Below are 15,407 nucleotides of genomic sequence, written 5' to 3' on the forward strand. Positions count from 1 at the left end.
CCATGACTTTGTTACTTAAAAAACAACATACAATATGGAGGTTCCTCAAGAAGTTAAAAACAGACTGCCCTACAATCCAGCAATTGCACTACTCAGTATTTATCCAAAGGGTATAAAAACAGTAATTCGAAGGGGCACCTGCACCCCAATGTTTATAGCAGCACTGTCCACAAAACACAAACTATGGAAAGAGCCCGGATGTCCATCGACAGATGAATGGATAAAGAAGATGTGTATATGTACAATGGAATATTACTTGGCTATTAAAAAAGATGAAATCTTATTACATTGATGTGAACGGAACTGGAGGGTTTTATGCTAAATGAAATAAGTCAATCAGAGAAAGACAATTATCCACAATATATGTGGAATATAAGAAGCAGAGCAAAGGATCATAGGGCAAAGGAGGGAAAACTGAATGGGAAGAAATCAGAGAGGGAAACAAATCATGAGAGACTCTTAACTATAGGAAACAAACTGGCGGGCAGGTGGATAGGGGGATGGGGTAACTGGGTGATGGGCATTAGGGAGGGCACATGATGTGGTGAGCATTGGGTATTATATGCAACTGATGAATAACTGAACTCTACATCTGAAACTAATGGTGTACTACTTTATGTTTGTTAATAGAATTTAAATAAAAAAAAAAATCCAGGCATCACACAAGTAAGACAAATCTCTGTTTTGAATTTTTCTTGGTCATCCTTCCTTCTTGTCATTCTTTCTGAAGGATTTAAAAATCTATAAGAACATGAACTTTATAGCTCCTCTAGAAAAATTATGCTATGGTCTGGGAGCTATCAATGTTAGGGGATCATTTTGAAAGAATAATGTAAAATTTTAAAAACGATTTCCTAATAATGTTATATCTAAACTTCAAAACTGTCAGCCAAAACGAGTTTAAGAAGAGATAATAGACACAGGGAAGACTGGTACAGAAAGTTGGAAAGAAACTTATGAGGATTACTGACAAAAAATAAATTACCTCAAACTATGAAAGTCTTAGAATAATTTTAGCCATGTTCAAATTCTATGAACTGTAAAAGAATTCACATGAAAAAAAATAGTCTCACAAAGCATTTCCTAATTCTTCTTCACTTCTACTCACACCCTGTTTTTTTGTGTGTGGGCAAACTTGCACGCTTATGGCATATTTACTTTAGGTGTCTATTATCCAAATTAATATTTCTAGGCCATATCATTCCACCTTGCTCTAAAATAAGGTATTAAACCGCTTCCGAGGCATAGTAGGTGGCTTTCTCATAAAAACCGACCATATATTAACGTCACCACTAAAGCCCATGTTCCTTTCGTGCGTGCTACAATGGCTAAAGGGAAAGACGCCATCCACCCAATCGATAATCTAGATATAACACTCCTTCTTGTCGCTCACCACCCCCAGCTATTATAAGATGGAGTCCGTTCAAATCTGTGACTCTGCATCATTATGCTCTAATTTTGTCTGGAATTCACTGAAATAGAGAGAATTTGTAAAAATCTTATTTTATATATTGTTCAATCCTACTTTCTCAATGAACAGAAATATATACAACTCTACCATCATAACAATTACATGCTTTTTGAAAAAAAAACTTTATAGGGAAATACATATTTTTGCAGGTGTATAATGTATAAAAGGACATATCAAATAATAAGAAAAATAATAGCAACTTTCATGCACCTACTACCTGGCTTCAGAAATAAAACATTTCCAGTTTCTTCAATGTCCGTATAGAATCCTCCCACTCACAGCCCCAAACCTCTCTTCTAGAGATATCTACTGTCTGGGGTTTTATAAGCATTCCTTTACTTTCCTTTATTGTTTTGCCACATAAGCGTGTATTCCTAAAAATATATTGTTCAGCATCTCCTGGATTTGAACTTTATATAAAACGAGTCACACTACATGTAACCTTTTGTGACTTCTTTCCTTCACTCAAAATTACATTTTTGCTATTATCTATCTTCACGTGTATCATTGTGTTATTCATTTTGTAGTTTTATAACTCTGTTTTACAAATGCAGTAGTCGATTAATCCATTTGACTGCTATGGACATTTGAGTTGTTTTTCGTCTTTGCTGCCACGACTACTTGTGTACCTGCATTTCCTTGTGCTCACATGGCAAGAACTTACTTAAGGTCTGTATCTAGAAAGGAAATCACTGGGTCGTAAGAGACACATACCCTACTTAAGCTTACTAGACAATGCTAAATAGTTTTCAAAATAGTTTCAGAATAAACACCTACTTGCCTATAGGTGAGAATTCTCATTTTGGTTTGGTTTACAAATTCCAGATTACCAAGCAGGTTGATCATATTTTCACTTTGTTGTAAGCCATTTATGTTTTGTCTGTGTTGGCTAACCGAATTTAAATTAAAAAAAAAAAATGCTGATTTTGATTGGAAAGAGTCCATTTTAAAATATTCAAGCTGATTGCATGTAATGTAGTTACTATGTCATATGTAGCCAGTTGTAATGCTTTCTAAGTGATATAAATATATATAAACAAATAAATATGACATCCCTATAAAAAAGAAATACCTGTCATTTGTTCATTTTTTAAATTGTATTAAGTTTTTAAAATTTAAATTCTAATCTAGTTAACATGTAGTGTGTTATATTAGTTTCAGGCATACAATAGAGTGATTCCACAATTCTATACATTGCTCAGGGCTCATCACAATGCATGTATTCTTTCCACCTTTATCTATTTCACCCATCGCCTCGCCCACCTCCCCTCTGGCAACCATCAGTTCTTTATAGTTAAGAGTCTGTTTCTTGGTTTGTCTCTCTCTCTCTTTTTCCCTTTGTTCATTTGTTTTGCTTCTTAAATTCCATATATGGTGAAATCATATGGAATTTGTCTTTCTCTGGCTGACTTATCTCACTTCCTTTGCTCATTTTTCTATTGGATTGAATGCTATGTTTTGTTTTCCTTTTTTCTTTCCTCATTGATACTAATCCTTTATTAGTTATGCGTGGCATATGTTTGTGGCTTCTATGGAGTTTCATCCTGACACTTTTCTCCTGCTTATTTTTATGTGAAATTCATTTTTCTGAATAAAAAGAAACAATGTAGATACCTTTCCAACTTCACACAGTAACTGCCTCTGTTGTTTTTGTGCAGTGTTTTTAAAGTGCAGTAATTAGCTTTTTGCGATTTTGGGGTTCTGTTTCCATCTCTCACTTTCTTCCAGACCTTCACGTTCACCCTTATTGCCACATCTGGTTCAGTTTGCTTCTATTCCCAGAAGGTGTCTCTTAGTGTGGGGTCCTGTCCTGGAAGGGAGCTGTAGTTGGGTAATTGAATGAATTCATAGGAACTAGACTGTTCTATTCCCTTCAGACATGACCTTCTGCCTTTATTCTCTCTGGCTGGTCAAATGGTCAAAATCCCTCCCAGCTTCAGCTGCCAACTTCAAATGCCCTGTGTGTTTACCAGTCAGTGTCTCGGCTATTTTGGGGTTTTCCGTCCTCAGTGTTACCAGACCCCTAAGTGCTACCGCTGTTTCTTCTGAAACAGACAAGAGTACCATCCTTTGGCTCTTGTATATTTGTCCTCAGCTACCTATACTTGGGGGCTGAGATGATACTTTGTCATTGTCTTTTATGTGTAAACAATGATCGTGATTTTTCGGCTTTGCTGGCTAGTCGCTTTGTCTGTTTTTGTGGGGATTTGGGAAGATTGAAAACCTAGGCTTGCACCAAAACTTACTAGAATTCCGTGTTTTTACATTCAAATTTCATTTCAGCCACTATGTTACAATTAGCTATTTTTTAATGACATGAACACACAGTCTTTTTTTTTTTTTTAACTCAAAGGCACAACAATTCAGCATCTTTTTTTTTTTGAGCATAGATAATATTAACTACTGTCCCCTAGATCATACATGCTAGCTTAAAATAAAAAACAGAAACAAAACCTATACTAATAATGAATGATTGCTGTGAAGCTCTGTTCTATTGTAAAAAATCGACTCCTAGGAGAGAAATGTGTACATGTAGACATGAAGACAATGTCACAGCATGCCATGATGGTGAAGAGTAAAGACTCTTACTCTTGCTGGGTTCAAGTCCAGCCTTGCATGTTTAAGAAATTTTGAATCCCCAGAAGCTATTAACTAATTTTCTGGGTTCCAGCTAAAGTCACTTAAACTACCCATGCCTCGTTTGCTTCTTCTGTAAAATGGAGATAGTAGTGATATATTTACCTCTTACAGTTACAGTGAGACATAAATGAGTCAACAAATGTCAAAGGCACAGAATGCTGTCTAGCATGTAGTAAGTGCTATGTCAGTGTTGGCCTGTATTAGCAGCTATCTTCCAACAAGGATCTCCATAGCTCTCCTATCTTGAATATGAAATCAGTAGAAGCATTATGATAAGGAATCTGTGGTTTGCTGTGTAAACTCTTTCACCCCAACACTTTAAACCTGCCCTTCCCAATGGTAGACATGCTTCACACTATCAAGTTTACTAAGGGTGAATTGAGGGAGTATCAAGGGAGAAGAAGGATAAAAGTATTCACCTTCCTTTTTAAAAAAAAGTTCATTTCCCATAATTAAATTATTTTGTGTTTGGGCCATATGACTTAAAGCAGAATTTTAGGTTATATTCTGACCCAACTATTTATACTGTGACACCTGCAGATAACTTCAATTTCCACCCAATTAAAATATGTAACTTTCTCCCCAATTTTCTAGCAAGTTCCTTTTTTGTTTCATAAACGGAGACTTTTTCAGAGACTCATTATAAGTAAGAGGCCTTCCTCTGACTAATTCCTAATTACTGGCAGATTCACATCCCCAAGTGTTTAAAGTAATTTCAAAAAGAGAAGAAAGAGATAAGTCTTTACATGCTTCAGGAAATTTTGAATTCTCAGAATGCGGATTAACTAGTTTTCTGAGTTCTATCTAAGGTACATGAGAAAATGAAACTCCATTCCCATTCACTTCATGACATCCCATGCGGTTACATGAGAAAAAAAAAATCTTAAACACCTTCATTCATTACTATGTCGTTTGAGCTCTTTGTCCCTTGAATCACTGAAACATACTTTTAAAAACTGGGAACAGAAAATTAACTTTGTGACTCAATTTTTTCATGAACTGTAGCACAGATGTTTCAATGCCCTTTTTTCTCACTTAAAACATCACCAAATTAAAATTCCCCTGGGACGTCTCTAGTCCTCTCATCTTCCCAGCTTTTAATTCTAGGCTGAGGCATCGGGCTACGTCCTATAGACGTCAATAAGTTTTCTGTGTAAACTGGTGAGCACTGAAGAGCAGCACACTGTGGGGTGTCCTCCACACAGTACCCCTCATCACGGTTGAGCTGAGACCAGCCATACAGCCTGCTGATCACGCCTACTCACCTCCCACCCAGGGGACAGAACTCTGAGTCTTTCTTTAAATTTCAGTATTCTGGACTCTGCCACAGGAAAGAGATGTTTAATGCCCAACAGCTCAACATCACCAGGAGAAGTTTTCATACAGGATTTGTGGGGTTTTTAGCTTTTCTTTAAATATAACGGTGAAGGGTATTAAGGAGGGCATGCATTGCATGGTGCACTGGGTGTTATACGCAAACAATGAATCATGGAACACTGCATCAAAAACTAAGGATGTGCTGTATGGCGACTAACATATCATAATAAAAAATTTAATAAATAAATAAATATACTGAGTATGGATGTCAACATAAAACACGTGGACCACTGATGCATATTTAAATGGGCTCATTTGTGAAACAATCCAAGACTTCATTTAAAAGACTGATCGGGAACAAAAATGAAGAGAAGTCTGAATTGGGTTTCCACTGAAGCATGAAACAAGTAGGAAGGACAATGGACATAACTTTTTCTTTTCCTCATGAGTGAATTCAGCAGAAACTACCCAGCTCTCATCAATAACTTCCTCTTCCTCCTGGGCATGCAGCTGAACCATCTTTCCTGGCCTCTCTTCTAGTTAGATATGGCCATCCAGCTGTTTAGGATAAGGGAATGTGTGCAGAAGTCACTGCACCACTTGTAGGCCTGGTACATATGAATTAGTCTCACACCAAGATTCTTCCTCTCTTTTGCCACCTGCTTGTTGAAAACCAATGCCCAGGGTGACACTGGAAAGCTGGTGGGATAGTAGCAGAATTACTCACTTCAGCCTTGTTCTCTGAGAGACTATATGGTGTACATTCCCAACTGAAGGCCAGAAACACCAGCAAGGGTTTTATGTGAAGGAGAAATGAACTCTGTGTTAAGTTACGAGATTTTGAGATTTCTTGTTTACAGAAGTTACTGTTAACTAATACAGCTAGACTCCTAGAAAATAGAAAATACATCTGAATATAGGTATGCCTGTAGTATATATTATTATATACGGAACTCAGTTGTTTTAAAAAATTGCCTTAAGAAAAAACTACTAATCTAAGAATGTATAACACATCCTTACTTACAAACATGTGTATATATTAGTCATTCATTCAATGAACAAATGAACACCTATAAAAATATAAAAAACACTTGCATTGAAGTCACATGGCACTTTGCCTATATTGCTCACTACTGCCCACACTGTCCCAAAATGCTCCTTGGCATATAGAATGAACTCAGAAATATATTTGGATACATACACACATACATACTTCGGCTCAGGATCCTTCTTCTTGCTATTCTTTTCCCAGAAGTCCTCACGGTCTCCTATAATTTCCACTACCTTCTGTATGAGACCACATTCTCCATCATATGGCTACCCTGAAAACTATTGCTATTTCAACTTACACTGCAATGTCTCCAACTCTACGATTCTAACTCTACACTCATCATCTTCCCTCTGCTTTCTCAAAAAAAAAAAAAAAAAATCGTCTCTTTTTCTGCCTATTTTCTCTAAAGGTATAATTTTCTATCTCCGGTGCTTACAAAATGAGCATCTTATCTGAATTCTCTGCCTCTCTCAAGCCCTTGTGAGTAGCCTATCATTATTTCTATAAATTTCTCCTCTGTGGTAGCTCCCATAATAATTTTTTCGCTCCATTCATCCCCATCAAGGCTACTCCCACATTTCTGGCCTAACAGACCTCGGACCTGAAGTTTTTCAGTAGTGTCAGAAATCTAACACCAGAGCCTCTCCTTTCAATCCATTTTGTGGATTTCCCCTAAAGGAGACTTTCAAAAATCAACATCAGGCCCTATTCTGTGACTGTTAACTAATCTTTAAGAAATGGTGCTTTCCACTGTTTAGAGTACATGGTTTAAACTTCTTAGTATAATGTTATTGAGGCCCATCACAGTAGACCCTATCTCTCAAAATTAAATATTTAGATTTCATGAATCTCGGTTAAGGGAAAGGTCAGTGAATGTCATCCAATCCAATTATCCTTCTGATTTTGAAAATAATATTTTAGTCAAGCTCAGTGAATGACAGTTTTCTACACTATTTCTCCTTTTCTTACAAATATTGTCTTAATATATTTCTCTCCTCTATAGCTATTTAAATCAGAGAGTATAATTAAACTATTTCCTTTTCTTATTCCCTCCTTTCTATCTCATGGCTGGATTTAGCACTTTCTCCTTATCCTGAAGTTTTAATCTGTATGAAACTCCTGAAATTACTCACACATTGCATTGTCAATGTCCATTGATTTCTGATTTAAACTGCTCCCAAGATATGCTTTCTCTCCCCAGATAAGCATTTTGTGTGTATATAAATAGTCAATCCTCATTATTCACAAACTCCATCTTTACAAATTTGCTTACTTGCTAAAATTTATAAATCAATAACTGCAACACTTCCACGGTCATTCATGGACAGGTGCAGAGCAACAAAAAGTTTGAGTTGCCCATGAGGACATTCCCAGCTGAGGTCAAATAAGGTGACATTCTGCCCTCTTGATTCAACTCTCCTACTGTTAATGGGTCCTTTTTACAGGCTCTTTAGAGACACATTTTCCGCATTTTTGTGCTCCCTGTTGGAGATTCTGCTGTTTAAAATGCCCCCCAGGTGTGGTGCTGAAGTGCTCTTGTGTTCCTAAGTGTAGGAAGGCTGTGGTGTGTCTTACGGAAAATTTTGTGTTAGATAAGCTTCATTCAGGCATGAATTACAGTGCTGCAAAGGCATGAGCTCAACGTTAATGAATCTACAATATGTATTAACTCATAAATAAGGTGGCTTTAAATTGAAATACACATAAAACAAGATTATATTCTGATGAGTTGATAAAAATGTTGTAACCCAAAGCTCACAGGAAGTACCTGTGTATTTCCCCTAGGAGCAATGGTTCAGTATTCACTAATTCAGTGTATGTGGTGATTACTGCAAATAATGAGACTGACTGCCTGCATGTGAGTGTATGTGTGTATTATGTGTATACGTTAATTATATGTGTGTGTGTATACGTTAATTTGTGCATATATATGTGTGCGCACATAAATATGCTATATTTATGTATATAGTTAAATCCTTATCTGGGGGTGGGGAGGGGGGTCTCTCTGTGCTTCTGCCACTTCCTGGGCCTGTGCTCGGAGAGCAGTCGTCAAACCGTGTGGCGGTTCGTGGTTTATGGCAATACCAAGCCGAGAGCCCACTCCTGAAATCACTGATTGCAGCCGGCTTCCCCGCTCTGATGCCTGAGAACTCTGAAGGATTCAGGCACCCCCAGTCTTCCTCTGACCCCGAGAATCTTGAGACCACACTGTCCCACCTAGGATTCCACCCCACTTCACCACCTGACTCATGAACAAATGCTCAACATCACTTGGCATCAGGGAAATACAAATCAAAACCACAATGAGATACCACCTCACACCAGTCAGAATGGCTAAAATTAACAAGTCAAGAAATGACAGATGTTGGTGAGGATATAGAGAAAGGGGAACCCTCCTACACTGTTGGTGGGAAAGCAAGCTGGTGCAGCCACTCTGGAAAATAGTATGGAGGTTCTTGAAGAAGTTAAAAATAGAGCTACACTACGATCCAGTAATTGCACTACTAGGTATTTACCCAAAGGATACAACGTGATCTGAAGGGGCACCTGCACCCCAATATTTATAGCAGGAATGTCCACAACAGCCAAACTATGGAAAGATCCCAGATGTTCATCAACAGATGAATGGATAAAGAAGTTCTGGTGTGTATATACAATGGAATACTACTCAGCCATCAAAACAAATGAAATCTTGCCATTTCCAACAACTTGGATGGAACTAGAGGGTATTATGCTAAGTGAAATAAGTCAATCAGAGAAAGACAATTATCATATGATCTCACTCATATGTAGAATTTAAGAAACAAAAGCAGAAGATCATAGGGAAAGGGAAGGAAAAACAAATCAAGATGAAATCAGAGAGGGAGACAAATCATAAGAGACTCAACCATAGGAAACAAACTGAGGGTTGCTGGAGGGGAGGGAGTGGAGGGATCGGGTTACTGGGTGACGGGCATTAAGGAGGACAGGTGATGTGATGAGCACTGGATATTATATAAGCCTGATGAATCACTGAACTCTACCTCTGAAACCAATAATACACTATATGTTAATTAATTGAATTTAAATTAAAAAAATAAATCTTCATCCAGTAGTGAATATAAAAACACACATGCTCTAATTTAAAGAGATGAAGAAAGAAAAGAGGAGGACATAGGAGTGAGAGCGGAAACAGTGGGTGAGAAAAGGAGGAGACATGAGAAAAAATTCATGCCTGAGGTGTTCTTGTGCTGCCATTATGTTCCCTGAATGGGTATTCCCTCCTAGGTGGTATTTATGTACAAAAATGATAACAAAAACATTCACAAATTAGTTGTGATTATTAATGATAATAAATGGAATTATGATGCTGATGACAAACTTACTCAACACTCATACTGTGACAGGCTTCGAGTTAGTATAATTTTGTGTGTTATTTCCTTAATTTCTAATAATTTTGTGGAGTTTCTGCAATTTTATCCTTATTACAGAAAACAAACAAAAAAAGAGTTTGGATAAATTAAGCCCCCAAGGAGTCCACAGATAGCAAATTGTAGAAAGGAATTTAAATTGGACTCTGACTCCAGTGGCATCTCAACTACTTCCTCCCCTAACTGATCGCAATCTGTCTCCTTAATTCTAAACTGTTGGAATTTCACCATCTGGGAAGGGGCAACTACAAAAGCCCTGGATCTGAGATTATCACAGCAGAGCTGTACATCTGATCTAAACCTCTTCTGTATTTTTTTTAGGTCTGTCACCTTTCAAATAAGCTTTTCTTTTTTCTTTTCTTCTTTTCCTTTCTTTCATGAATGAAGTCAGGAAGGGTTACTCATAGAGAAGAATGCTTTCTGATACTGGTCCTCTCAGATGTATAAGTACAAAAAGTAGGTCAAAACCCTAAATTTAGAGTTTTGGGAAAACGTGAAAATTATAAAATTGATTTGGGAGGTTTTTCCTCGCATTATAGAGCCAAGGTTTTGAAGTCAGATGTATGTGAGTTCTAATGCAAGTCTCACCTTTCCTTAGCATTATACAATTGTGGCCAATTAGGATCAGTTTTCATATCTGTAAGGAATTACAATTATTTATAGAAGTAGCTTTAATAGAGTATCCTATTGCTTCCATTGGGGCTCATTCTCAGATTGAACTAAAAATTCCACGTTGCCAAAATCTTAAAGAGTTTTATAATCACAACATTTTTGGGGATTATAATAGAAAACAGAAGAAAAACAAAGGCTCAGATTTTTTTTTTAATTTGATACCATCAAAAGAGATCGAAACTCTCAATTCTAAAATGCCTTTCCCTTGTTAGACTGGAGGTACATAATTGAAGAATACTAGAAAATATTTGTCTTCAAAGAAGTTAGAGGCAGCTTTGACAAGCCAAATTAAAAAAAAAAAAATCCAGCAGCTCAGCAAAACTCCTCCTGTCCCCTTCCCATGTATTTCACTACAAAATCTGTGACTTAAGAAGTGTGTGAAAATCACTCCAAAAAGCACAGGGCACATTTGGTTCTCTAAACTAACAATAGAAAGATTTAAGGGCTTACAATGAAAATATTTTATAGAAGATTTATATATTTTACTTTTCATGAATGAGCAGAAGAGAGGGCCTGATACACCCCCAAGCCACCTTTGATTTATCACGTTTTCTAATAACTTTGTAAGCTAACCTAATTACTCTTTCTCCACCTAATGCATCTTAGAACACTTTCCCTGTTTGTGTAGTGCTGGTAGAGACCAAAGGCCACTTACCCACTGTTGATGTCATCAGCCCTGAGACTCTTCCCAAGGATATCACCGTCACTCATATATCCACCAACGTCAACTTCAGAAGACATGTCCAGGTCACTGCTTGCTTTCTCACTCATGTCAATTTGGGATATGTTTCCCAGTCGAGAGACAGCTGCTCGACGGAGAGGTGTTGTGTACATGAACCTCGAGGGGTCTGTGTGGATGAATCGGCTGGTACCACTGCGAGAGTAGCCAGCCCCCAGGGAGGGAGCATCTCCAGCCTGAAGTCGAGGGCACGCTTGACCCAACCTCCAGGTCATGGGAGTGGGTCGGCTTGTCAAGTTGGGTATGGTCCTTCCATTCACTTCTGTTGTCACAGTGCTGTCAAATGTTGTCTCCAGGGTGCTGGCAAACAAACGAAGAAAGAACTATACTCGGATTCCCTTGGGATCATAGACCAAGAATACATGAAGATGGGAAAGGCTAGGGCTGAGTCATTTCTTAGAAGTATGTCATTTTCATGAAAGTCAAATTATGCTTTCATGATGAGATGCAAAACACTTCTGCAGATGTCAAAGTGTGGGATGGGGCATTCATCTGAAGTTTGCTGTTTTGCTTTTTTGCTTTTGAAAGAAAGGCCATCGTCGCATTTTAGATAAAGCAAAATTTTATTTCACAGTTTCAACGAACCCTTCACCTAACCCCAATGGCTTCCCGGAACTATTCTGGAGGTTGAGTACAATTAAGTTTCAGAGTCTCTCTATACCCCCCACCCCCACCCCACCCCAAATGCATTTCAACTGCGACTTCTGCCCAGTGTTGTTTGTCACGGGCATGGAAATCTAACTGGTAGCGATGGTGGTAGTTTCAGTATCTAATTCAGTTTGAAAGAGACACTCCATGGAAGAAGAAATGGATGAGAGAAAAAAGTCCCTGGGTATGTGCTAAGAAGTCACCAGCTGAATGTCATGTAAAATTTAAATGAGAAAATAGTAAGGGAAAATTAAATTCTTTCTTTATCCTTATAAGTAAGGTTAAGTGTTTGGTTGTCATTTTTTTCCTTATTGGCCCAAAGATATATAGAATTGAGAAAAAAACCTGTGGCTTATCTGGGTCCCACGAAGACTGGACATAGTCTCCTCTAAATTTTGCCTCAAATCTGCTATGTTTTTAACTGTTCTCATTCTTCTTGTTTCAGGGTCTTCACCTAGAAAAGTAACATAATAATGTATTTTTCAGTCAAGTCATTTACTGGTCTCAGAATATCTGTACACATAGATAAGTAATATAAATTCCTCTCCTTAAAAATACAATAATGGTAGGAAATTCCAAATGCCTGCTATCTGAACATTGTAATTCTTTTTTCTACATTCACATTCAATAAAACGTGAATAGAAACAAATGTAACATTACAAGTAATAATTGATAAGGAGTGATGATAATACAATAATACTTTGTAGATCCATGACCTTAATAATTACAAAATGACAGTGATTAATTCAGAAATATATTCTACAGTAACTCCATATTACTGAGCTTAATTTAAAAATATGAAATTATTTGGATCCTAATTAATCTCATAATTACCTGTCTCTAGGTCTAGTCAGAATAGTAAGATAAACTTACCTTGTAGCAATTACACATTTGGACTCTGGGGAATAAGGTAGAGGCCTTTTCTTACAGAAGCAATACCTTTGTAAGTCTTCTATTAACATTGGATGGCTTTATTTTTAAATATTTTCCACTTTCTGCAGGGATTCACAACATCCACCTGTGACACTAGAGTTCCAGGAAAGTCCCTGCCCCTGTGTTTAATAGGCAGGAAACCAGCAGCTCGGCCAGTGTGACAAATGCTGGCCTTGCTCAACCACTACCTGTCATTTGGAGGCAGAGGTGCCATTAAACCAGTTTGATTATGGACATGCAATACTTCCAGGCCAGTGGCCATCTGAAACTGGTCTATCTGGATACTGAGAAGAAGATGGCGGAGACAGTAAGAAGAAGTACGAGAAATTTTAATAAGAAAGAAAAATGAAGGAGGAAAGGAAGGGAGGGAAGATGGGAGGTAGGAGAACGGATGGCCTAAGGGGTGGAAAGTCATGAGAAGGAGAGGGGAAAAGGAGAAGGCAAAAGAAGGGGATGATGGGAAAGAGAAGGGAATGAAAGGAAAGGAAAAACAGAAAGGAAAGTGAAAGGTAGGAAACAGCATATATTAAACTCCTGTATGAAAACTGTCACACAGACAAGTCAAGATTCATACCTACAGTCTGTTTCAAGAATACTGGTAGATATTTAACTTGTTCATTTTCTTCCACAGAATTCATGCCAGATTAAAAATACATACAGAGCAAATACACCCGCTTAACATGTATAATGTAGTTATAGAGTTGGTAGGGATTTCAAAGCATGTCTCACCTTACCCCTCAGCCAGTGAGGGAAGACATCTATGCCTCACTTGGGAGATAGCCATGTGTCTCTGCCTGAAACCTCTAAGACTGGAGAGGCATCCTCTCCAGGAAGACATGGCCCCTTCTACTATTGGACAGGTCTAATTGTGAAAACATTTCTGAGGATGAATAGTTTGCCTCCCTTTCATTTCCATCCAGTGGTCCTAGGAGCTGCAGAAGGTGACTGAACAACTCTATACTACCCTCACCATAACCCTCAGAGACTGGAAGACACCAACTGCCCTTTCCTCAATTTTCTTCTTCAGCCAAACATCACTACATTGTTCGTTTTTTCCTCATCCCGGGTAGTTGCCAAAACAACCACCATTCTGCTGCCAGTCTGTAAATCTCTACTTTTTAATTGACAAAATACACAAACAATTAAAATATGCTTAACAATAACATTATTACTTCAAACTTAGAAAGTATGAAAAATGTCCTTAAATACATTGTCAAGATAGAAAAATATGTGTTGTACCCTCATGCACATGACATAAACTTTTCCTACATTGATTCAAGGCATGAAATCCTCAACCTTATCAATTAACATCACTTTAAAACTCAGAACTGTTAATAACCCTTGAGATTCTAATCATAATCTCTCCGGAACTTCTTCCCGTCCTTCTCATAAATATAACGGCATAGTTGAGAAACGGCTAGGAAAAAGCTTACTTTTTACTTCCAAATAATCTGGTAAAACCCTGAAGATAAAGAAGGAGAGTGTAAGGAAAATCTTAAAGGTCAAAATATCATTACAGCCAAAGGTGTAGGTGGCAGAGGTGATTGGAGAGATTTTGCTCCAAGTGGGCAAAAGAAATAGTGAAGAATGAGACAAAATTGAAGAAGCACTAAAGCCAGTATCAGAATATAAGATTTCATACAGTAACAAGCCTAAGTTTCTAAGTGATGGTAAGAACTGACAAGTCTTAAAGGAGGGAAGTATTGAGATGACCTTTATTGGAGGGAGGAGGGAATATAGTTATTGACCTTACACGAGGTCATAGAATATACCATTACACATCCCTGTCCTTGGGCCCCTTCCCTCTGTGAGAACTCTTATACTGTACAAGTTGCATCTCAACCACTTGTCAACTGCCAGGATATTAATAGCATTGATATTTGAATTATTTTCAATACCTTCTTAATATAAATTATAGGAACATTGTATTTTCAGACATTCCATTTCACTAAATGTTTTTTCACATCTTCATATTTTAAATGTCCTTCTTCTGGGGTTCCTGGGTGACTCAGGTGGTTAAACATCTTAGTTTCAGCTCAGGTCGTGATCTCATGGGTTGTGGGACCGAGCCCCACGCAGAGCCTGCAGCCTGAGTCAGGCTCCCCACTCAGCGTGGAGTCTGCTTGAGATTCTCTCCCTCTGCCCCTCCCTGCCCCCATGCTCAGTCTCTCTCAAATACGTAATATATCTAAATAAATAAATAAATAAATAAATAAATAAATAAATAAATAAATAAAAATATCCTTCTTCCAATCCAACAGGCATCTTAGAGCCTTGGTTTTTCCAAGTGCATCCATTTTTGTTTATATATAGCTTCTCTCATATTTCAGAACCACAACCTCCTTTCCTCCTTTGGTTTTATTCATCACATTATTCACTCATATGTCACTGCACTGTTCAAGACAATCAGACAAATGGATATTTTCCTCCCAGTCCTTATTGAGCAAAACTTAATTGCTGCCTCATTCATGTTATGGAAGACAACAACCAACTCAAAATTTATTGCAGTGAATGTTTTCAATGACT

The 15,407-nt window shown here is 37.6% G+C and overlaps 1 protein-coding gene across 3 annotated transcripts in view; it reads right to left on the reverse strand.

Moving 5' to 3' along the window:
* Positions 1-15,407, reverse strand: part of NAV3 (neuron navigator 3) — a 341,643-nt gene that overhangs the window by 143,315 nt on the left and 182,921 nt on the right. For all 3 annotated transcript variants that reach the window (XM_044384570.3, XM_026499977.4, XM_044384571.3), the window contains exons 10-11: positions 12,294-12,402; positions 11,217-11,600 (exon numbers count right to left, since the gene is read on the reverse strand). In XM_044384570.3, coding sequence (XP_044240505.2) covers positions 11,217-11,600; positions 12,294-12,402 — 493 coding nt within the window. The remainder of the gene's footprint in view (positions 1-11,216; positions 11,601-12,293; positions 12,403-15,407) is intronic.

The sequence above is a fragment of the Ursus arctos genome, unplaced genomic scaffold (assembly GCF_023065955.2).
Source record: "Ursus arctos isolate Adak ecotype North America unplaced genomic scaffold, UrsArc2.0 scaffold_21, whole genome shotgun sequence".
Taxonomy (NCBI): domain Eukaryota; kingdom Metazoa; phylum Chordata; class Mammalia; order Carnivora; family Ursidae; genus Ursus; species Ursus arctos.